Genomic DNA, 23,572 nt, shown 5'->3' on the forward strand with positions numbered 1-23,572 from the left:
TAAGTCTAAAAGTATGTTTCTCCGTCCCTATTTTGAATAATATATTTCTTAGCCACTGGCCTTGATAATAACATGAATAAACCCTTCAAACGAATCATAAAACATCTTAATTTGGATATACTTGGTAAAACTTTCCACTGTACATTCTGTCATTTTTGTCAGGCACTGGTTTGGGACACCGTGTGTTTCCAGGTTTCAAGCATGAATGCCAAACAGTGAGCCACGTCTGGAGTTTGAAGCGAACAGAACATTTCATTAAAATCTTCATCAGTCTCTGTTTTGTTCTCATGTTATTTTCTTCCAGACGGCAATCTGTTCTGCCAGACCTCAACTCCTCAAAGTGAAATTTCAAAGAAGGCAAATGAAATGGAATTTATTCATTTTACTTGATGCCATACTGAGATTAAGCACCCAGATTCAATAGTTTGTCTTTCAAATAATGCTACAAAAATCAACAGCCCTATTTAATTGAATATATGGATTCCAAGATTGACCTTCTTTCTTTTTTTAGAACTAGTTATCTTTGCTAGGAACTTGAAAATGCATTATATTACTGACAATTCGTTTTTTCAGTGAGCAGAGTTTTGCTATAATATCCACAATATCCAGATATTTTCATTAAAGACTTGTGATCCCTTTTTCTTATTACCAACTATTAAACAGGAAATAATGCTTCATAGCAAAATCCGATCCATAAAATTCAAACAAAGAACCAGTGAAAAACTTTACACGATAACACATTTGTCTTCAGAAGACATTGGTCTCTAGTGGGTGTTGCAATTATGACAGGGATAAAGGAGGAAGCGGAGTGATATTTTTAGTAACAATTTCTAACCAGCTTCAGCATTGCTGATTGTCTAGATCACAGCCTTCCTCCTCAGTCTGTATTTTCAGGTTCGAGAGGTGATGGTGAAAAGTCATATCTTCTCAAGATCACAGTTTATTTCCTGTTTGGACCTTCATGTTTTGCACTTTTTTCCACTTAGATTCATTCATTTCATTTTTATTTGCTGGTGAAGTTTAGTCACAAAAATCTCAGTTGGGTTTAGTCCAAATAAGGATCTTTTACTAAAATATGCCCCTAATGTTGCTATAAGCTACATACGTCACTGAAATCATGCCAAATTGCATAGAGTGTGAGAACATCCTGCACATATCTGTGACATGGCAGTGGCTTAGAAACTACGACATAGTCCTGGGACTAAGAACAAGCTGGTTTTATAGAAACTACAAAGTCTAGACTGTAGGTCAAGGTGGATTTGCCCTGATGATGATACACCTGTTGGTCAGGATTGTTTTGTTCTTGTGCCAAAACCTAATTAAACTTTTCCCATTGCACAGTCACATAATAATATCACTACATATTATGTCCACAATGCCTGAAGATTATTCAAATAGCAGTGAAATGGTTTCTCTGAGCACCTATGACATCAAGCTGTTTTCTTCATTGCCTGCTGGTTCACTAGATTTGATTTCAGCTGCTGAAACAGAATGTCCCCTCACTACCACTTCATTAAGCTGCTGATTTTACATTCATATTAAGTTCATATTTGTAAATGAACTATTTAAAGATCAATTTGATGGTGACTGAAACACGGAAAGAGGAGCAAACAGATTTCAAATGCATTATACATTTTATTAATAGGCTTGTTGTGTTGTTATAATGAAACTCTGCTCTCCTGGCATCTTTGAAAGTCTCAATTCCCTCAGTCATTTTCCAAGCCTGAATGGGCATCACAGCAGGTTATTTGCTCTAAGCAGTGTCTTTAAATGCAGACAGTTAATGACAGCAGGTCAATAATGTGTTATTTGCATTCCCTGGCTGCTGTGCCTTAAAGGCTAATAATGACATTATAACCGGGGAAATCTCAAATGATCAGCATCAACCCACCACACACCTTCTCAGATCATTTCACCTTAAATATTCCAGGAAGTCAGATCAATTCTCTTAGGTAAGTATGTGGTGCATGCTGTGTTTGGTAACACTGAGACTGACAGGTCAAGTCCAACTGGGGACCAGCTAAAAGCTGAGGTTGTTCTTTTTGTAGGATTCCTTGGTCTTGTGACAACTGTTGATGAGCAAAATCTAGCCTGGATGGAAAATACAGCTAGTAGTGCTCTTGGACACCTTCAATTCACCAGCCTGTCATTGTGAGATGATGAGGAAAGGGGATGCAGGAGAAAAATGAACCTGAATGAAACAAGGTGTGTTATGAGACATTGAAGACAGGCAAGAAGAGAACAGTAGTTAAAAAGGGGTTTCAGTGAAAGGGAGCATTGACTATGAAAAGATGGCTACCCGTCCCTGACCCTGGTTCTGCCGGAGGTTTGTTCCTGTTAAACAGGGATTTTTCTTTCTCACGGTCTCCAAGTGCTCGCTCATGTGCTTGGTCATGTGATTGTCTGGGTTTTCTCTGTATTATTGTATAGTCTTTACCTTACAATATAAAGAACCTTGAGGTGATTGTTCCCGTGATTCGGTTCCAGAAAAATACAAAATTGAAACTAGAGAATTTGGATCGTTTGGCTTTTGTGTAGTTAGGCAAGATTCAGTAAGAATCTGGTATGAGGCGCTAACCCACACCAGCCCCATTAGGGTCTATTCCCTCCTGTCAGCAGTCTTTCCAGGCTGTCATCTGGTCTTTCCCTGATTGTCAGCTGCCCTTTTGCAGCGGTCACTGGATCACTCCAGAGTTCTGATTCAGTAAGAAGGACTAGATGTTACAGTCCCTGATAATGCATTACTTTAGATGGAGAGACTCTTGAGGAAAGGCAGCCCAGAAACTTTGTCGCAGCACGCATCATTGTGTGCCCTGAGCTAGAATCTAATATTGGGTGTGGCTGGCTAAGCTCTAGACTGGGAACTGCTACTGGTTGGATTTGACTGAGTTCCGATCTGGAGACTATGGGGGAGTCTGTACAACAATGAACTTCGAATTGGGTGCTGATGCCCTGAGGACTGTGGGGATTCTCCTGCCTCTGGACTTCAATTGACTGATTTGACTTACTTATTAAAAAGCAAGAGAGAAGTGATACTCCCTAAAGGATAAGTGGAATACCAATATGTTTGTTATCAATGTAGAAAAGAAAGAGTCATTAATTTTCTGAACATCACTTACAGCAAGACCATGTTTTCAAAGCACACTCTTAGAGATTATATTGTTCACTGTAGAGGGCATATAATGCACGTAAGAACAAAAAAATGGTTATGCATGATATCCTGCATTAAGTCTGTAATGCAGCACATACATGAATCTGTGTCCAAACAGATTCATAGACACGCATTCAAACACACCCACACTCTTACTCCCACAGACGGCAAAGACATAGCACAGCTTCCAGACTGTGTGTTTAGAAAGGCAAACAGCTTGTAGGGACAACTGGTCGCAAAAAATGAAAGAAAAGAGACAAATAATGTGCATTAAGTCATTGCAGAGATTATAATGTCACTCGGGAGCTGCAGCCCTGCACAAACACCCTGCTGTGCTCTATTTCAATAATTTTCCATAAACCAATCTAATCTCCCTCCCTCCTACACTGTGCTTTAAGAAGATTTTATAGGCTTTTGTTTGAGAAGCAGATAATTCCTTATAAATCATAATAGCGCTCCCTGAATTGTAAAAGGTTTCTCAGCTTAGTGGCATGATTGGTTCACAGCAAGTATGCATGATAACACCTGTATTGTTTGCGATGGACTTCAGATGGCCTTATTTCAGACCACACAATACAAAGTTATTTTCGCACAGACATATATCTGACATGTACGATATGAAGTGTGATTCGTCACCGCATGTGTTCTTCCTAATTAAAATAGTCCTTAGCAGAAGTATATTGCAATTGAACTTTGGTGACCTTTTCATTTTTGGCTTCTTATATACTTCTCTTTTATTTTGTCCAGGCTAATTCTTCACCTTGCACTTTGAGTGTGAATGTGTGGCCTTGAGATATTTCCAAGGGACCATATGGCAAAATACCGCACAATATAGGTAAGATTTGATCTCGTTTTGTCAATTTTTGTGTCGGAGACAGGAATAGTTTTAGTCCTTGACCTTTCTTTTCCCAGCACACATACAAAATGAGGGCTTGGCAGGATATCCACTATTCAAAAGATATTTAATCCAATAAATATTATGGAAATGTAAGAAAGACATGATAGTGCACAGTGTTTCTTTTTATAGTGTATGTAACCTTTCTCTCAATGGCTAAAAAAGAAACTACAGTGTTTAATACCCTGTAGTTTCTTTCAGTGAATTAGCAGCTATGTCAACATATTCGACTGTCTCATTAAGTGTATAGCTCACTGTCATCAAGTGAAACCTCTTTTCTCTCATTTCCATTAAATTCATTCCCACATACAGCTGTTACCCCATACCTAAATGCCCTGAGTAGGAAATCCCAATTTGACTCCTACCAGACTCTTACAGCCATTAGTGAGCATTTCTTTTCTTCAAAGTCTTGAAATAAAGTGAAACTGTCAAAATATATCCTAAAAATTTCCATAACAGATGTGGAGAACATAAACAAGTCAAACAGTCTAATAACACTGCCCTCCACATATTAGGCCTTGCATATTATTTAGTCATTGCAGGCACAAAGTATTCTAGTTTTCACCTGTCATGTACATAGCCTGTCTTAGCTGCCAAAAAGGTGAATTAAATGGACTTAAAAGTGTTGCGTTCTTGCACAATTAACCACCTACCAAAACGTGTGTGCTATATTTCTGTTTTTACAGAGTAATTTTTAGTATGGTCTGTCGGTGAAAAGGTTTAATAACTACATTAACATCATATTGATGATCTAAAGTGACGCACCACCAATTTTACACACACACACACACACACGGGTCATTGCTCGTAATATTACTGCTGTTCACTTTGTGAAAATAGTTGCATAATATCTTCAGTGACTCAGCAGGGAGCTTTTCGAAGTTTGAAAGAGAAAACCCTGATGATTTCTAAATTCAGAGACAAATGCCTACAAAGTAAATGTAAGGTGGGTAAATACATAAGCAGTGAGATGATATTATTTGGATGCACTGTGGGAAATATTCCACCAATTTTGCATGTCAGAGTACATCTACTCAGGAAATTATTACCCTGCATTTGAAAACAATTGAATATCTTCTGAGACCCTGCAGAACTTTGACAAAATTACTCGATAGATAAACAATCCTATTGGCTGAGTGTTCATTAAAGTGTTATACCGAAACATTCACAATAGCAAAGGAGAAACCATTCAGCTTTGCTCCAAATCAGTCTCAAGGTTGCCTGTGTTACATTTTTGTCACACACCTACCTATTCATCTTGATTTTCTTGTCTGAAGTCCCTGTGAAATATGAATACAAAAATGGGCAGTAACTGTCTGTTTCCAGTGAAACTACGACAGTCCCGCTCCTGACAGAACAATGTTGACACAATAGCTATTCGGGGGCTTTAAGCGTTATCACATAATCTTGATCAGCAGATGGAAGTGCCCACTTGTTCAAATTTATATTTGAGTTACAGGGTGATGCACAAAGCACTCAAAGAGTTATCTGGAGTGATTTTTGGATTGACAGACTTGGAATTATCATAGAAACAAGCATTAAGAAAGCCAATGTTAAGGATGCCAATATCATGCCTATACAATTAGTATAGGAAAAAATAAACACCACTTGCTGTTTCCACCACAGACTCTCTATATAGGTTCATGTATTCATGTCCCACCAATTAATTACACTGATTTGCAGTTTTTAGACTGTACCAACTTTAACTTTTCCAGCTAAGGTCCCAAATTGGAAGCAGCGAGACTAAAGTAAAAAAAAAAAATGTAAAAACTTACAGTAATGCAAACAAAGATGAATTCACACGTGAGCAAATGTTAGATGATTAAGCTACAAGGAATGCAGGAGGGATAGCAAGTGTCAATCAATCACCACATACCAAGCGTCAAAGCCTTAACTTCCCAGTAATAGTACAACAATATTCAAAATGACCTCCGCCATCAAACAGGGAGATGCTAAAATTAGCCAATCAAGATGGTAATGACTTGTTGAAAAAGAGGGTGACTAGCTGTGATTATTCTGAATGGAGTTCATTTGGTGTGAAGGATTTTTTTGGTGTCAATATTTAGTAGCTGTTCAGTCTGAAACACAATCAAATAAAAATGCTGATTTTGCAAATAAATTCTTAAGGGAACTATGCAAAGTTTTCCTGGGTCAGGGGTCAGCAGTTAGCTGACTAACTTATTTGCCTTATTTCTTGTATATATGCTAAAGTTAGTGTTCCAGGTTGCTTTTTATTGCCTAAGTAGGTATCAGTCTACTCAAAAATCACACAAGAATGTTCTCCAAATGTTAAATTCCTTTAAAGGTTAAATTCCTGACCAACCTAAAGAGTTACACAACTGACTGAGAAGGATTACTTAGAAGGAGTTGGAACAGGGACGTAACTGAAAATTAGTGCATTTAGTCACTTTAGTGATACACTGACTAAATACTTTTAATATAGCATTTTAGTTTGTATTTGTATATTTGACAACTCAAATTATTTCTCAGTTTAGGACATATTTGCCCTCTCTTATACTTACTCACAGAGCTTTTTTTTATTTTTTTAATTACTTGCACAATGGGATTCTGATGGCTATAAATGTGCTGAAAAAACTGACAGTGTGCATACTATGAACCATTTGTAGCTGTCTGATGAGTTGTTAAATGCAGACACCCATTATTCCACCTATACATCTGAATATAACATTAAACGTATGAAGAGGTTGCAGGTGCAGCAGAGTGTGATGATGATTATGGGTGCGATTCTATGATTATAAATGCTTCAAAATGAGGCTTCTGCTGTGAAAGTGATGTCACTGAGCATCAGTCTGGAGCCTCTGTGAAAGCTGTCCTACTTTCTTGATGCACACTTTAAATCCATCATGATATGCAGGAGATTCAATGCGATGCTCTTAGGCTTTTGACACTTTATTCTGGTTCACTCAGAAGGAAATGACGCTCGTGAAAAAAATAGAGATATTTGAAGACATGCAGAATTATTTCCACTTTTTCTATTTTTATATCATTACTTTCTCCATTTGGCCTCAGTCTTAGTAAGCCCTGCAATGAAACAAAGCAATGCTTACATTCAGAGCTGCGGGGGATTTGTTTTCATCCAAAGTACGTCCAGCTTAGAGCATACAGTACTTAAAGAGAATGGATTTGTGTCTGGTTTTTGTTGGCACTGAGAGAATCAAACTGTTACAAATCATTTGAAGCTGGTACTTTGGCTCTGACATACCTTTTTTATACATCTAACACAGGTTTGGATTGGATGGATTTAATACAGTGTAATGTGATTATATTAATGCCCATAATATAAAGTAAAGTGCAGTTGTACAAGATGATTCATAGGTGTCTTTTGTGACGTGGAAGATGGTGCGTCACATATTTTCATTAATATCTTTTTTTGGTGAAAAGGAAACTCCTGAGGCTGAGAAGATAAAACACAGATAGATGAGGACATATTTTTAGACCTCACTGAGTGAAAGCTTGCTAAATCATTTTTGACCAACAGTAAGGGGAGCCGACAAGCTCTGACTCAGTAATTGCATTCCTCTTTGGAATGTCTCTGGAAATCCATCATGCATTGTTTCTGTTAGTTCCCCCTTTTCATCCCAGGATTCCAAGAACACTGAAATGTTAATGGAAACTGTTGGCACACATGCTACAGATGTTAACTTTCAAATTACATCTACATTTTCTCTTGTACTTAATTGCAATCTGCTTCAAATTAATCATCTGATAACTAAGTAAGATGAACAAATGTACAATAAGTATCACAACCTCCAAGCTGTAATTTATAATGAATATTCTATATAAACTTTAAGCCCAGTGGACATGTGCATTGTGAAGGAAAGCAGCCATCACCCAAATCCACATCTACTAATCCCTGTGCAGAACTTCTTAGCTCTCTAAGAGTATATCTCCTATCTTTTTGTAGGAGTCTTTGCTTTGCAAGTTTAACGTTTTGAATAACTCACAACAGTGACGAGCAGAAATTGTAGCATCTAAAATGGTAGATGTTTTCCATGTTCTTTGTTGCTCGCTTAGCATACAAGAGGCATAGGGAAATGTGGTTAACCTGGGTTTGTCAACAATCTAATGCTCACTAAAACAGAAAAACAGCCCGCTGAAACACAAAAATCACACAAAAAGAAAAATCTGTCAAATGTATTTGCTATTCTCTAACATGTTAAGATTGGCATGGTCTTATAATGTAAGTTAGCTAAGCTGACTTAAACAACCTCTGTTTTCTATTGTGAATGACAATTTTAAGAAATGCAAATATGTTTGGAAAACAACCTATCAAAGGAGCTTTGATTTGGTGAATCCTCTTGAAAATTTGAGAAAGAGGCCTCTGTTTCTTCCCATGGCTCCCTAGGAAAACCTAACCACTTATTATTTCTGCCTGAAAATATGATATGCCATGACAGAGTAGATTTTGTCACAGTTAGGTTGTCAGGATTGAATCTGTTCACAGCCTCAAATTCAAAACATGTCTGATACAATGTCGTCTGCTGCTACAGTCACAGATGTTACACAGAAGTACTGAATGGATGAAAACAGGTGGTCATCATCATCAGTGTGTAAAATTAAAATCAATTTGATCTTGTAAAATAATGCACTCTATCTACTAAGTGCCATAGCAGTACACCTATTTTACAGGTCTTGGAAATTGTCCATGTTTGGCTCTTTCTACTACCATTCAAAGTACAAATCAAGGCTTCTAGCTTGAAAAAAAAACCTCCTCACACATACTTGGTGTGAACACACTCTGAGTGTTTGTGTCTTGCAGCTGAGCGGCCACATGCATCGGCAGGAAGAAAGAGGCAGGTGTGATGACAGGAGGGAGGGCTGGTGGTAGAGGGGGGTTGGGGTGATCAGGAAATGGTGTAGGGAAATCTAATTTATTTTTCATACGCTGCTGAGATGGAATGTCATATATCATGCTATGCAGCAATTTTGTGCCCGTCCCAGGCTCACAAAAGATGAAAGAAAAGTGATCAAAGATACCGAGGGAGAAGTCAGCTGCTGGAGTTGCTATGGGATCCACTTCCAGTGAGAACAACATAAACTGTGTTGAATTACTCATCCAGTCGCTATTGGTTTTTAGTGTGGCACAATTCACTTCAAACATCAATGTTAGAAACTTCAACAATCTAACATCCTTTGGGTGAAGCATACACATTTTCTTAGATACGCAATGCTTTTACATTTTTATTGCATAATCAGAGATAAAAAGATTGAATGAAAATTGGACTAATCTACAGACAGAATGAACTAGATGTGTTAAAGAAACATCTGCACTGCCTTTTGATTGAAACTTAAAAAAAAGAAAAAAGAATAGCTTGCTAGGTTTTATTTAGACCACAGACTGTGTATAAATAAGCCCATGTTTAATGGTCATCAGATTTGCATTGCAAACACAGCCTGAATATACACTTGCTGGCAACTTCTATTGTATTGAAATCTGAAGACTGTGGAGTGCATTTGAGTAAAGTCAACTCATGGTCTTTCTCAACAAACTGATTTGAAATGATTTGAGCTTTGAGCTTCGCCACATGTCAAGAAAATATTCCCACACCATTACACCACCACCAGCAGCCTTTGAGACAAGACAGGACTGATCCATGTTCGTTATGTCAAACTACGGGTTTGAATTTTGTTGCAAAAATCAAGACTCAACAGACTAGGCAATGTTTCCAGTCGTCTGTTGTCCAATTTTGTTGAGCCTGAGTAACTTGTAGCCTGCGTTTCTTATAACTGACAAGAGTGTCCAGATATAAGAAAGAGGGTTTTATATGCTGTGAGGTTAAAGATGCTCATCTGCATACCCTGGTAGTAATAAGTATATCTGAGTCTCTGTTGCTTTCCCATCAACTTGAAAGAGTCTGACCATTCACCTCTGACCTCTGGGATCAACAAGGCATTTTATTTCCAGAGAACTGCTTCTCACTGGATATTTTTGCTATTACAGCCAATTCTCTGTAAACCCCAGAGATGGTTCTGTGGGAAAGTAGATTGTAGATCAGCACTTTCTGAGTTGCTTAGACCAGCTTGTCTGGCAGTAACAACCATGCCATGTTCAAAGTCGCTCAAATCACCTTTCTTTCCCATTCTGATTCTGCTCAGTTTGAACTTCAGCAGGTCGTCTTGACCATGTCTACATAACTAAATGCACTGAGTTGCTTCCATAAGATTGCCTAATTAAATATTTAGGTTAACAAGCAGCTGACAGTAACAGTAACAAGTGTACCTAATGAAGTGGAAAGTGAGTGTGGATAAGTTTATGGCAAATCTGGTCTTCTCCTTGTTTGATCCTAAATAAATACTTTCCTTATGAGGTGACAGTCTGTTTCACACGTTCAGTTTTGTAAGTAATAAACCCCACTGGAAAAAAAATAAGTTCACCATTTGAAAGTCCCTTGGGTTCCCACATCATGTCTGACCCATCATCAATATTAACATAGTAAAAAAACACAATACAATCACCCATGCCACTCCTTTTCAATTACTTATTTATTTCTACTTGCAGCTCCTTATTGATTGGCTGCAGCATTCCTCTTTCTAACCTTTTCCTTTTTTTTCTGCTTTGAGAATTTTCTCCGCCTTACTACACTCCAGAGATCAACCAATTACAGTATCTATATCAGGCTTAGAAGCTCTTTCTACTTCACTGGCGCCATGGAAAATGTTCTGATCTGCCCCATGTTCCACGTTATGATTTCCAAAGGAGATATCAAGATACATGTAGAGTATAGAGCATACAGCATCTTCACTGCAAGAAATGTCCTTTTAGCAGGCCATTTGTTCTCTCATGCCTAGTTCTTTTCTTCCCCCCGCTGATGTAGTTTGCTAGTGGGTGTGTTATTATCTTCAAACGAACAACTGATATGCATTTTGAACAAGTGTAATGTTACCCCACTGCCAGATACGGTACATCAGTCTAGTTTTCAATAGTACTAGATTAATTGATTGACTGATGCTTTTTTTTTTTTCCCCAACACAACATTATTGCAGATCTAATTATCAAGGAACAACACTCAGCAAACCCACACAGCTCTTGTCTTTTGCTTTATGAAGATGAATAGAAACTAAATTAGTGAGGACTGTGGGTGGGTGTAACACTTGTTTTATCCCTATTCATTCTTTTCATTACTACATTCTGTCGCCTTCGACATTGCCCACGTCTGGTGCAACAAAATAAAAGTCTTTGAGTCTGTGTCAGAGCAACATGAATTTAATGAGCTCAAAGGTTTGCATTACTGATGGGGTTTTTTCTTTAAAGTGGACCTAATAAGCTTTTACATATTTTCTGCAAAATACAGTATATCCTCTCACAATGGTTGCTGCTCCTATTAAGCATGGAAAGACTTTATCCAAATATTGACATCAATGTATGCCATTATAGGGGAAAATGTCAGGCTTCAGACTGTTTTAAATGCTTGATTTCATACATGTTTTTTCCCTCCTTGAATCTGTTTGATGTTGTCAGAGGGAGTATCCCTAATGTGGCGATTTGAGCACAGAAACTACATCCACCTGGTGTTCAAATCTTCTTTTTTGTGGCATTCAACCAGGTGAAAACTGGCTTTAAAGTGAAATTAGAGGGGAGCTTAAAAAAAAAAGCTTGTTTTAGGCAGTGGGTGAGCTGAAGGGCTTCACCAAGACCAAATATAAAACAAATAAAAACTATTTGTGTATCATGCAAAGTAACTTTTGTAAAGTCCAAAAATAAAATGTGAACTTGTCTCCTTTAAGATCTGTTGATTTCAAAATATCATCTTTATATTCAGATTCAGATTACTGATGACTGTTTTGGTATTTCACCTTTGGTAATTAAAAAAGAAGTGTGAGATCAGACTACAGGCACAGATCTCATTTGTCACCCTTAAATGTTTCGTTTTTTACAAGTCAGTTCAATGTTTAGGCTCGAGGATCTTTGTGAAATTTGGATAAATAATTAAGCGGCATCAGTGCTGTCTTAGAGATATCACATTTTAATTGAAAGCATGCATAACAAACCAGAACCAATGACTTTTTAAGACAAGTGTTTACAAGAAATACACCACAGAGTTGTATCATGGGAAATGTAAGTCCCAGTGTTCTTGGAGTTTAACACAGTCTCATTAAAGAGAAATTGTCTTTTCTTTTAAAGTGTTTTGGTTTTTGCTTCTTAAAATTCAGAAGCAGAAAAAAGTTGATGGAAAATAAAGTTTCCAAGTAGAATTTTTATGAACTGTCATCCACATTGTGGCTGACTGGTGTAGTTGTTATTGTCGTTATGAAGACATCAGCAAGTGCAGCTTCAAGTGACGCCTTTGAAAATCCAGAGCACAAAACGCGTTCTTGTGTTTAACGACGGATGTAGTTATCATCACTGAAAGGAAGTCATTAAAACCAGAAAAATGTAATGCAGACTGACCTGACTGTTCTTCATTTTAATCCTGGAAAACCCATCAATGCATTTGAAATGACCCTTTTACACAATTATTGCCATATGCCTCTAAATTGGAGTTTTCAGCAGTGCTTCATAATACAGGCAGGTATTTTGTAGAATCAAGTTTCTGTATATTATAACTATTTCAAGCTGGAAGTTGATCTAAACCAGGGGTAGGCAACTCCAGGCCTCGAGTGCCGGTGTCCTGCAGGTTTTAGATGTTTCCTTGATCAAACACAGCTGATTCAAATGGCTAAATTACCTCCTCAACATGTATTGAAGTTCTCCAGGGGGCTGGTAATGAACTAATCATTTGATTCAGGTGTGTTGACCCAGGGTGATATCTAAAACCTGCAGGACACTGGTACTCGAGGCCTAGTGTTGCCTACCCCTGATCTAAACTTATTATTTATGTAGTTAAAAATTCAAAATCTTCAAACATTTCCAACATGATTTTCTCATCCTTTATGGGGCGATCATGGCTTAAGAGTTGGGAGTTCGCCTTGTAATCGGAAGGTTGCCGGTTCGAGCCCCGGCTTGGACAGTCTCGGTCGTTGTGTCCTTGGGCAAGACACTTCACCCGTTGCCTACTGGTGGTGGTCAGAGGGCCCGGTGGCGCCAGTGTCCGGCAGCCTCGCCTCTGTCAGTGCGCCCCAGGGGGGCTGTGGCTACAATGTAGCTTGCCATCACCAGTGTGTGAATGGGTGGATGACTGGTTGTGTAAAGCGCTTTGGGGTCCTTAGGGACTAGTAAAGCGCTATATAAATACAGGCCATTTTACCATTTTAGTCGCAGCAGGGGTCACGAAGCTCAGTCAAGGTGAAGTTACAAACCCAGTTTTAGTTTAATACAGCAGGTCTTCTTACTTGATCAAAGCAGATGAATATTATTATTGCAGCATTCAACTGGAACAACAACAAGAATATTTCTTTATCGCTTGATGTAATTACTTATTACCACGGGATTACTTTGTGTTTTATTGACGTGTGATAATTAATGAGATTCAGTCCACAAATGAAACCCTCTGCAGCGGCACCCATCAGCTAAAGAAATTTGAATCAAACTAGGCCATCTCTGTTGCTCAAATCTGTTGCACACATTGAAGAGTTTCTGAAAAAGAGGAGAATTAATCAGCGCTAAGTTTTTGATCCCACTCCCCTATTCAGTGTGACAACCCCCCCGGAGCTCAGCTAATGCTGCTAAAATTTGCACAAGCGGGCATGTGCTTTTGTCAGATGTGTTTTTCTCACTTTGGAGAGGAAGAAAAGTTGTTTTGCTGTTTAACACAGAGTCAAAAGGCAGAAGATCAATCCTGATAAGAAAGAGCATCTTTTTTGTGATACTGTATCATTTTTTTCCTCTATAAATCATTTGCAGTTTCAACTTTCTTCTTTTTCCTGGTGCTGTCCCTCACCTGTCTCCCCTCTGTGATTAGCTTTCAATTTCAGTACAACATCAAGTGTAGGGCTTTTGTGGACAAGTATGTAGACAGAAATATGGTAGTCCAACATGTTTCATTGCTTCTCATTGCATCATAGCTTCTGCATTATTTTTATGCTTTGGAAATGTTTTTGAGAGGAAAGCATGAGTCCAAGGTCTTCTTTTATCCCCCTGAACATGTTCTCACAAGTGCGTGGGAAAAATTGAGCACTTTTTCAAAAAGTGTCTGATTGAAATGACAGACAGAATAAAAAAAGGAACTAACTGGTGACAAATCCTCTTTAGTATATGAGGCCAGATGTCTCTTATGGTGCTGGAAAATATATTGTACAGTTATCAGAGTCTATGAGATTCAAATGCAGTGAGGACAAGAAATAAACCAACACAGAAAATCGAATCTAATTTAAATCTGAAAAGATGAAGAGAAGAAACACCACGAACACTTAACTACAAACATAATTCACAGGTGACATGTCCTCAGCATAGATTTTCAAAGTTAGTAAGATTTGTTCTCTTTAAAGTGAAGAAAGAATTGTTCCAGATCATTAATATTGTTAAAACATTTAAAGGACTCCTTTAAAAAGAGAACAATAAGGTACAAAAGAGCTAGAGTTTAGAATCAAACTGCTTTACGTGGTGCAGGAGTATAGGATTTTTGAAGTACTGTGCATCAATGACATCCTTCTGAGGGTACCTTGTCAAAAGAAGCAGTGAGCATCCAGCAAGGATCGATAAATGGATTTCAGGAGGCCTCCAGACTGAGTTTGACAGTACACACACTGCTCTTTCTGACACTTGCTTTGAATGTTGTATTTCAATCAATATACTTTACTGAATGGGCATCTATGGTCAGCACAATCCTCCCCACAGCTTATCGAGCCACAGTGTGCATTATGTGCTCTGCAGCTGTAGTCGTAAAACCCAATTTTCATACTGATACTAATGCTACGTGTGATTTATCATTAGTCAGACCTTAAAGGATTATACCATTTGAACCATGGTGGTAATGCAATCGTAAAAAAAAGCCTGTTTGTTGTTAAGATAAATTAGTAGAACCTAGGCCAGACTTTATTTTGAAATAGTTACTTTTAGACATCTGTTTTCTGAACTGTGATGCAGCACAGGAAGAAGAGAATGTAGTGTGGAGAGAGCTGAATTAGAAATTTAACTCTAACAGATGACGCCAACAGAACAAAACAAAAAAAATAAAAAAATAAAAATAACAGAGTTGTGCCTTTGCCTTTGCTGCCTCCAGTATCACAAGTTGATTATATACTGGTGACACCACAAAGCCCACAGAGTTCAGAGGTGGGGAGACTCTGAAAAGTATTTATCTTCAAGCCTACTATAATTTTCCTGCTACTGTTTATTTATTTATTTGGATGTATATGCACGCAAGCCTTCACTGATGGAAGATGACAAAAAGAGGCATCAGCATCTGTGACAGGGACGTTCACTATATCTGTTATGTTACTGCTTAGTTAATTTCATGTTTTAAATGTTAGTAAGTGCGCCGCCCTGCGGTCCCTTTAAGTCGATATTTTGTGACAGTAGAAGAAGAGTTAGACAGGAAGTTCATGTTTGCTTGCGATGCTGCTTCAAGATGGCTGCTCCACATTCGTGTCCTTCTTTGGGTGTTTGTTAAAGCATTGTCTGTAAGTACTCAATGGTAAAGCAACGAGGCATTCAAAGTGCTGTCTTTATGTGTGATGGACCACAGTTAGCAAGTTTTCTATGTGCTATTCATATGTAAATGAGATCGCCAGTTCATATGCTAATTAACGGTGCTAATCGTCATGTTAGCTCTTCGAATGCATTGTTAGATCATTGGCACATGTTGTTGTTAACAGTACAGATTATTAATGTACATTTCCACATATGTTTTATTGTTACAGTTTCACAAAATGAAAGAACCAGTAAACTTCTCAAGATCTCATCTATTGTCTGGAGTTCCTGGGTTCATGTTTAGCTGTGTGGATAGCTAGTCAGACTTCTAGCGAGGCCATTTACAGTGAAAAGACAGCACCACAGCAAACATCATAGCTACAGAAGCCACCGCGTGGAGCTACAACCATCCTATAAGCTAAGTAAAGTATACGGGCGGACACAATCAAAATACAACAAATCCAAAATGTCTGAAAGTAAATCCTCCAAAGCCGAGACAGAGTCAGTCCGTTCCCACAAACCACCATCAAGAGCAGGTTCGTCAGCTAGCATTGAACTGCTCAGAGCAAGAGCAAAGGCTGAAGCTGCCCAAACAAGAGCCTCATATACAAAGAAAGAAATAGAAATTAAAGTCGAGCAAGCACGCTTACAAGCTACTCTTGACGCGCTGAGAGCAGAACAAGAGAAGGAAGCTGCCATAGCAGAAGCTAATTCTTTAGAAGCTGGTCTACTTGAATTAGGCTTCGAAACACGCAGTGTAGCTTATGGGCTACCCCTATCTGAGAGCAAAGAAAAACGCACTGCGCAGTATGTTTTGGAACAAACAGCTATCAATGCAGCAGAATCAACAGCCCCAGTAAAAACTGAATACAAAGACCCTACACCCGCCTTTCAAGAAATTGCTATAAAAGAAGGAAACAAAGCAAACTGTGCTGCTACTCATAACGAACTGTACAAGCCCCCATCCACCAACTACAAAGAGTTTACACCTCTTGTTCAGACACCATATAAATCCAGTTATACTCAGGGCAATGAACATGCCCCGAGCCAACACACTTACGACCTCGCCAAATATCTAGCCCGCAGCCAGCTCATTACTACAGGCCTTACCAGCTTTGATGACCAACCCATGAGCTACTGGGCATGGAAATCATCTTTCAAAACCGCAATAGCAGGGTTAGACCTTTCACCAGGAGAAGAGCTGGATTTGCTGGTGCGCTACCTTGGTAAAGATTCAGCTAAACAAGCCAAACAAATGAGAGCTGTCAATATCAGATGCCCTGAAGTTGGTTTAGCTATGGCTTGGGACAGACTTGAAGAAATATATGGCTCCCCAGAAGCTGTAGAGCAAGCTCTCTTTCAAAAGGTCGACAGCTTCCCTAAAATCACACTTAAAGAGCCTTATAGACTCCGTGATCTTGCCGACCTAATGTTAGAGCTAGAGACAGCCAAGTTGGACGGTTACTTACCTGGCTTGACCTACTTAGACACATCAAGAGGGATCCAAGCGATAGTCGAAAAATTGCCGTACAATCTACAAGAAAGGTGGATGAATATTGGTTCAAGGTACAAGCACGATTATGGCGTCAGCTTTCCCCCCTTTACTGTGTTTGTCAACTTCATTCGCACTGAAGCCAGAACACGAACTGACCCTAGCTTCAGCGTCCACAGCCCTAACCAACCCATAACATCAGAACGAAGACACATGCACGAAAGGTTCTCCAAAGGACCCATATCTGTTCACAAAACTCAAGTACAGGACAAGGCAGATGCAGAAAAGTCTAAGTATGCTGTGAATCCAAATAAACAGTGCCCAATTCACAGCAAGCCTCATCCTCTGAAAAGGTGCAGAGGGTTCAGAGAGAAACCCTTGGAAGAGCGCAAACAGATCCTCAAAAAATTAAACGTCTGCTTTCGCTGCTGCTCATCTACTGACCATTTAGCCAAGAACTGTGAATCAGAAACCACGTGCACTGAGTGTGACAGCAAAAATCACATTTCTGCCCTCCACCCAGGTCCAGCACCATGGGAGTCTAAATCGCCCCCTTCCCCACAGCAAGGCGGGGAGAGAGACAAAGCAGACACCCAAGAAGTCACGTCTCGGTGTACTGAGGTGTGTGGGGAAGGAGTGAGCGCCAGAGAATGTTCAAAAATCACACTAGTGAATGTATACCCTGCTGGACACAGAGATCAAACAAAGAAAATGTATGCAATCTTGGACGATCAGAGCAATCGATCGCTGGCACGTTCCCAGTTCTTTGATGTTTTTCAGGTCCAAGGAGAGAGTCGCCCGTACATGTTAAAGACGTGTGCCGGACTCACAGGAGTATCAGGGAGAAGTGCTTCTGGCTTTATAGTAGAGTCAGTGAATGGAAAGGCAAGTCTTCCTCTGCCAACACTCCTCGAATGTAACGAAATTCCAGATAACCGCTCTGAGATACCAACTCCAGAAGCTGCCCAACACCACGCCCATCTACGACAGATTGCCAACTTGATCCCGCCATTAGACCCAAATGCTGACATACTACTACTGCTGGGACGAGACATGCTTCGAGTCCACAAAGTCTGGGAGCAGATAAACGGCCCAGACGACGCCCCATTTGCTCAGAGACTCGACATGGGTTGGGTCGTGGTAGGTGACATCTGTCTCGATGGAGTGCACAGACCCCCACACGTGAACAGCTATAAGACTTTCATACTGGAGAATGGCCGTGCAAGCCATTTTCAGCCATGCAACGGTCAAATAACTGTTAAAGAGACATTTACCAAAGCTCCTGAGCGCAGTCACAGCCTCCCAAGCCTTCCTGTGTCAGGATGTAATGTGGACAGCATTGGTCAGCAGGTCTTCACACGAACAGCGGATGATCACAAACTTGCACCATCAGTTGAGGATATGCAGTTTCTCCAAATAATGGACTCAGAGTTCTATCAGGGCAGCGACAATAGCTGGGTTGGTCCTCTGCCTTTTCGATCGCCTCGACAACGGCTCCCGAACAACAGACAACTAGCCTACGATCGCCTTATGTCACTCCGGCGCACTCTTGAAAAACGACCTGAAATGAAAACACACTTTCTGGAGTTTATGGAGAACATGCTTACCAGAGGACATGCTGAAGTGGCACCAGCTCTCAGTCAGAACCAGGAATGCTGGTACCTCCCTTTGTTTGGGGTTTACCATCCAAAGAAACCCGCCAAAATTAGGGTCGTGTTCGACTCAAGCGCCCCACATGAAGGAGTCTCTCTCAACGACGTGTTGCTAACAGGCCCCGACCTCAACAACAGTCTTGTTGGGGTGCTCATAAGATTCAGAAAGGAGCAGGTGGCCATAACGGCGGACATTGAACATATGTTCCACTGTTTTGTTGTCAAAGAGAGCCACAGAGACTTTCTCCGCTTCTTGTGGTACAAAGATAACGACATGTCATCTGAAGTTATAGAGTATCGCATGCGAGTGCACATTTTTGGGAACAGTCCCTCCCCCTCTGTCGCCATATATGGGTTGAAGAAAGCAGCAGCGACTGGTGAGCTAGATTTTGGGATTGAGGTGCGGACATTCATTGAGCGAGATTTCTATGTCGATGACGCTCTCAAGTCATTTCCTACTGAAGAAAAGGCCATACAAGTTCTCCAACAAGCTCAACGGGCTCTTGCTTCTTCAAACCTCAGACTACACAAAGTAATCTCCAACCGCCCTACAGTCCTAGAAGCTTTCCCACCAGAGGACAGGGCAAAAAACATTGGAAACTTAGACCTGTGTGCTCAAGACTCGCCAGTGCAACGCAGTTTGGGGCTGCTGTGGAATGTTGACACAGACACCTTCACATTCAAAGTTGACAATGAGCAAAAGGCCTTCACACGTAGAGGTGTCCTCTCTACTGTCAACAGTCTCTACGACCCTCTGGGGTTTCTCGCTCCAATCACAATTCAAGGCAGACTGATTCTTAGAGAACTTACCAGCTTGACGGACGACTGGGATGCAGCACTCCCAGACAACATGAAGGCAGAGTGGAGCAATTGGAAGGACTCACTTCAAGATTTAGAAGATCTCCAAATACCACGCCCCTACACTTCTCTCTCTACATCTGGCGCCCAAACCAAAACACTTTGTGTATTCGCTGATGCATCCGTGAAAGCCATTGCAGCTGTCGCTTACATCAAACTGTCTACTTTGAACAAAACAGAAATCGGCTTTGTGTTTGGAAAAACAAAGCTAGCTCCTCAAGCCGGCCTCACAATTCCAAGACTAGAGTTATGTGCCGCAGTGCTTGCAGTTGAAGTTGCGGAGCTGATAGTAGCAGAAATAGACATCATGTTTGACGACATTGAGTACTACACTGACAGTAAAGTCGTGCTAGGCTACATCCACAATCAGTCACGAAGATTTTATGTGTACGTGCATAACAGGGTCCAACGCATCCTCCAATCAACATGCTCCAACCAGTGGAGGCACGTTCCATCCGAACTCAACCCAGCAGATCATGGGTCCCGCTCCGTTGCAGCAGCGCAACTGAGCAGCACAACATGGTTTAAAGGGCCAGCCTTTCTCCTCAAACCGTCCGCACAGTCGCAATCTCCAGTCACGTTTGACCTTGTGGATCCCACTCTTGATACAGAAATACGTCCGCTGGTGACAACAAATCTGACACAAATCGCAAGGTCAACAGTAAGTTCATCCCATCTTGAGAGGTTTTCCAACTACAGTCCTCTCCTCAGAGCAGTTGCCCGCTTGACCCACATTGCTCGTTCCTTTGGTCGATCCAACCAAGCATCCAGCTGTCGTGGTTGGCATCTCTGTCAACCCACAGTGGAAGAATTGGAAAATGCGAAGGTCTGTATCATAAAGAGCGTTCAGAGTGAGTGCTACGAAAAGGAAATAAAGTGTATTCAGGAAGGGATCCCTATTCCCCCCTCAAGCAGTCTTTGGAAACTGCATCCTATTCTAGATAGCAATGGACTCTTAAGAGTTGGAGGCCGAATCATACAATCTGAACTGGGTATCGACACCACTCACCCTCTCATCATCCCTGCCCGACACCACTTGGGAACGCTCTTAATACGGCACTATCACGAGACTGTGAAACACCAAGGAAGACATTTCACGGAAGGTGCCATTAGAGCTGCAGGATTCTGGATGGTAGGAGCCAAAAGGGCTATCAGCACAGTGCTTTTTAAGTGTGTCACATGCAAGAAATTGAGAGGAAAAGCGGAATGTCAGCAAATGGGAAACTTACCATCTGAACGAATGCAAGTTGCACCCCCCTTTACATATGTGGGTGTAGACGTGTTCGGGCCATGGGACATTGTAACCCGGCGCACGAGAGGAGGACAAGCTAGCTCTAAAAGGTGGGCCGTGATGTTCTCATGTCTGTCAACAAGAGCAGTCCATATCGAGTTGATCGAATCAATGAGCACAGACAGCTTTATAAATGCTTTAAGGCGACTTTTTGCAATCAGAGGCCCAGCAAGACAACTAAGATCGGATTGCGGTACGAACTTTATCGGCGCCTCTCGGGAACTGAAAATGGACGGATCGAACATGTCAGTCAAGGATGTCGAAGGCTACTTAAGCAAACAAAACTGTTCATGGATCTTCAACCCACCTCATGCATCCCATATGGGCGGTGCCTGGGAGCGGATGATTGGGATTGCGAGGCGTATCCTCGACTCTATGTTACAGGACTGCAAAAGAACACTACTAACACATGAACTGTTGTCAACATTCATGGCAGAAGTCTGTGCCATCATGAATGCTCGCCCCCTGATTCCTGTGTCCACCGATCCTGAGTCACCCCTCATCCTCACGCCGTCGATGCTGCTCACGATGAAACCAGACTCAGCAGCGCCACCCCCTGGTGACTTTGGAAAGGGGATATTTCTGAAAGAACAATGGAGAAGAGTACAAGGTCTCGCTGACATGTTCTGGTCCAAATGGAGACGGGAATACCTTCATACTCTTCAGTTGCGACACAAATGGCAGGACAAGAAACAAAGTCTCAAGGAAGGAGACATCGTTCTGCTCAAAGACATTCAGGTGAAGAGGGGCGATTGGCCCATGTGTATCATAACCAAGACTTTCCCAGGGAACGATGGACTTGTCCGGAAAGTCGAAGTAACTACTTCGCACTCAGGCAATAAGAAGACTTTCTGTCGTCCTGTAACAGAAGTGGTTTTGCTGCTGTCCCCCGAAAAGTTTAGTGACTGACAGTTTAATGTGGGATTGTTATAATCCCAGGCGGGGAGTGTTATGTTACTGCTTAGTTAATTTCATGTTTTAAATGTTAGTAAGTGCGCCGCCCTGCGGTCCCTTTAAGTCGATATTTTGTGACAGTAGAAGAAGAGTTAGACAGGAAGTTCATGTTTGCTTGCGATGCTGCTTCAAGATGGCTGCTCCACATTCGTGTCCTTCTTTGGGTGTTTGTTAAAGCATTGTCTGTAAGTACTCAATGGTAAAGCAACGAGGCATTCAAAGTGCTGTCTTTATGTGTGATGGACCACAGTTAGCAAGTTTTCTATGTGCTATTCATATGTAAATGAGATCGCCAGTTCATATGCTAATTAACGGTGCTAATCGTCATGTTAGCTCTTCGAATGCATTGTTAGATCATTGGCACATGTTGTTGTTAACAGTACAGATTATTAATGTACATTTCCACATATGTTTTATTGTTACAGTTTCACAAAATGAAAGAACCAGTAAACTTCTCAAGATCTCATCTATTGTCTGGAGTTCCTGGGTTCATGTTTAGCTGTGTGGATAGCTAGTCAGACTTCTAGCGAGGCCATTTACAATATCACTATACAGAATATGCAGCAAAGTGCATCTCACATCAAAGGGACGATTCTCCAAATTGCTGCCAGCTTTAATCATACGTCACTTTGATTTCTTTCATTATCTTTTATTATTGCTGATACTAATTAAAATGGACTCTTATCAGACTTTGAAAGGAAATCACATATTGAATAAGAAACAAGAAACAAAAGTTAATCCTTTTATTGTAGCAGGAATATTGGCTTTCTGAATTTCATGCAGATTATTTTGATTTGATGGGAATCTATTCTAGCAGCTCATCTTCAAACACATTTGAAACATCCTTCATTCTCCCTACAATGGAAGATTCACATCAGACATGTTCCTGTTTGACAAAAAGCTGGCTGACAGCTGGCTGATTACTTTTGTGCCCTTCATATTCTCCCCCCATTGTGTACCTCTGTCCCAGGCATATTTCTCTTCAATGAGTTCTACCTGTCAGCCATTTTGCAAACATGTAGACTCATTGTATATGAGGGACCCTATTTCAAGCCTCTTGTCTCTCATTCAGCAAGCTTAAGCTCTTTAACACATGCAGTATGAATTATATAACAATTCCCCATATGGACAGTCTTCTGAATAGCCACATATTTTCCTGGCATGAGTGTTTGCGAGCCACAAATGGAGACTAATCACCTCATATCATATCTGTCAACAGACTGATTAGCTTTCTCTCAATCTGAGGATAGGCTTGGGTTAAATTTATATTTGTTTACAGTTCTTGGTATTTGTTTTATCCTTCTTGCACTGACAGATGGGTGGAGTTTAGCACTTTAGAGTTCTCCGTGTTGGGTAAAGTTTGGATTACAGATGGCAGCATTAATTCCTCTTGCAAACACTTTCCCTCTGACTGTCTAGACATTTCATGTGCTTGCATTGTTTGAGCAGGTCAGCCAAAATAAGTAAAGCTTCCACTTCCCTTACTGTGAGGTCAGTAGGTCAGATAAGGTATCCCTATGAGATCTAAGCCAATGTCAGTGATGACCCCAATTTGAACCCTGCACTCAATCCTTAGGGTAAGGACTAGGGATGGAGGCAGCATTGACGATAACTCGGACTTCAGAGATCGAACAATGGAAAATAAAAACTTCCAACTGATGTTGAATAACAAATACATGGGCCACTGAGACTGGCAAGTGCTACATTATTTGTCAGTTGGCCAATAGTAGTTAATAAGGTCAATATACT

The 23,572-nt window shown here is 40.5% G+C and overlaps 2 protein-coding genes across 8 annotated transcripts in view; both read left to right on the forward strand.

Moving 5' to 3' along the window:
* Nucleotides 1-23,572, forward strand: part of LOC309696053 (leucine-rich repeat and fibronectin type-III domain-containing protein 2) — a 255,686-nt gene that overhangs the window by 204,878 nt on the left and 27,236 nt on the right. For 5 of the 7 annotated variants that reach the window (XM_082517125.1, XM_082517124.1, XM_082517126.1 and 2 more), the window contains one exon: nt 3,899-3,986. The exons of the other annotated variants lie outside the window; for them this stretch is intronic. The gene's annotated coding sequence lies outside the window, so the exon portion shown is untranslated. The remainder of the gene's footprint in view (nt 1-3,898; nt 3,987-23,572) is intronic. 7 annotated transcript variants of the gene reach the window in all.
* LOC309695989 (uncharacterized protein) lies at nt 18,155-22,360 on the forward strand. Its single transcript, XM_082517012.1, has 2 exons — nt 18,155-22,008; nt 22,249-22,360. Exon 1 carries the CDS (start codon nt 18,194-18,196, stop codon nt 21,776-21,778), a length of 3,585 nt encoding a protein of 1,194 aa, XP_082373138.1. The 5' UTR covers nt 18,155-18,193; the 3' UTR covers nt 21,779-22,008; nt 22,249-22,360.

Source organism: Aulonocara stuartgranti (genome assembly GCF_965226115.1).
Source record: "Aulonocara stuartgranti genome assembly, chromosome: 19".
NCBI lineage: Eukaryota > Metazoa > Chordata > Actinopteri > Cichliformes > Cichlidae > Aulonocara > Aulonocara stuartgranti.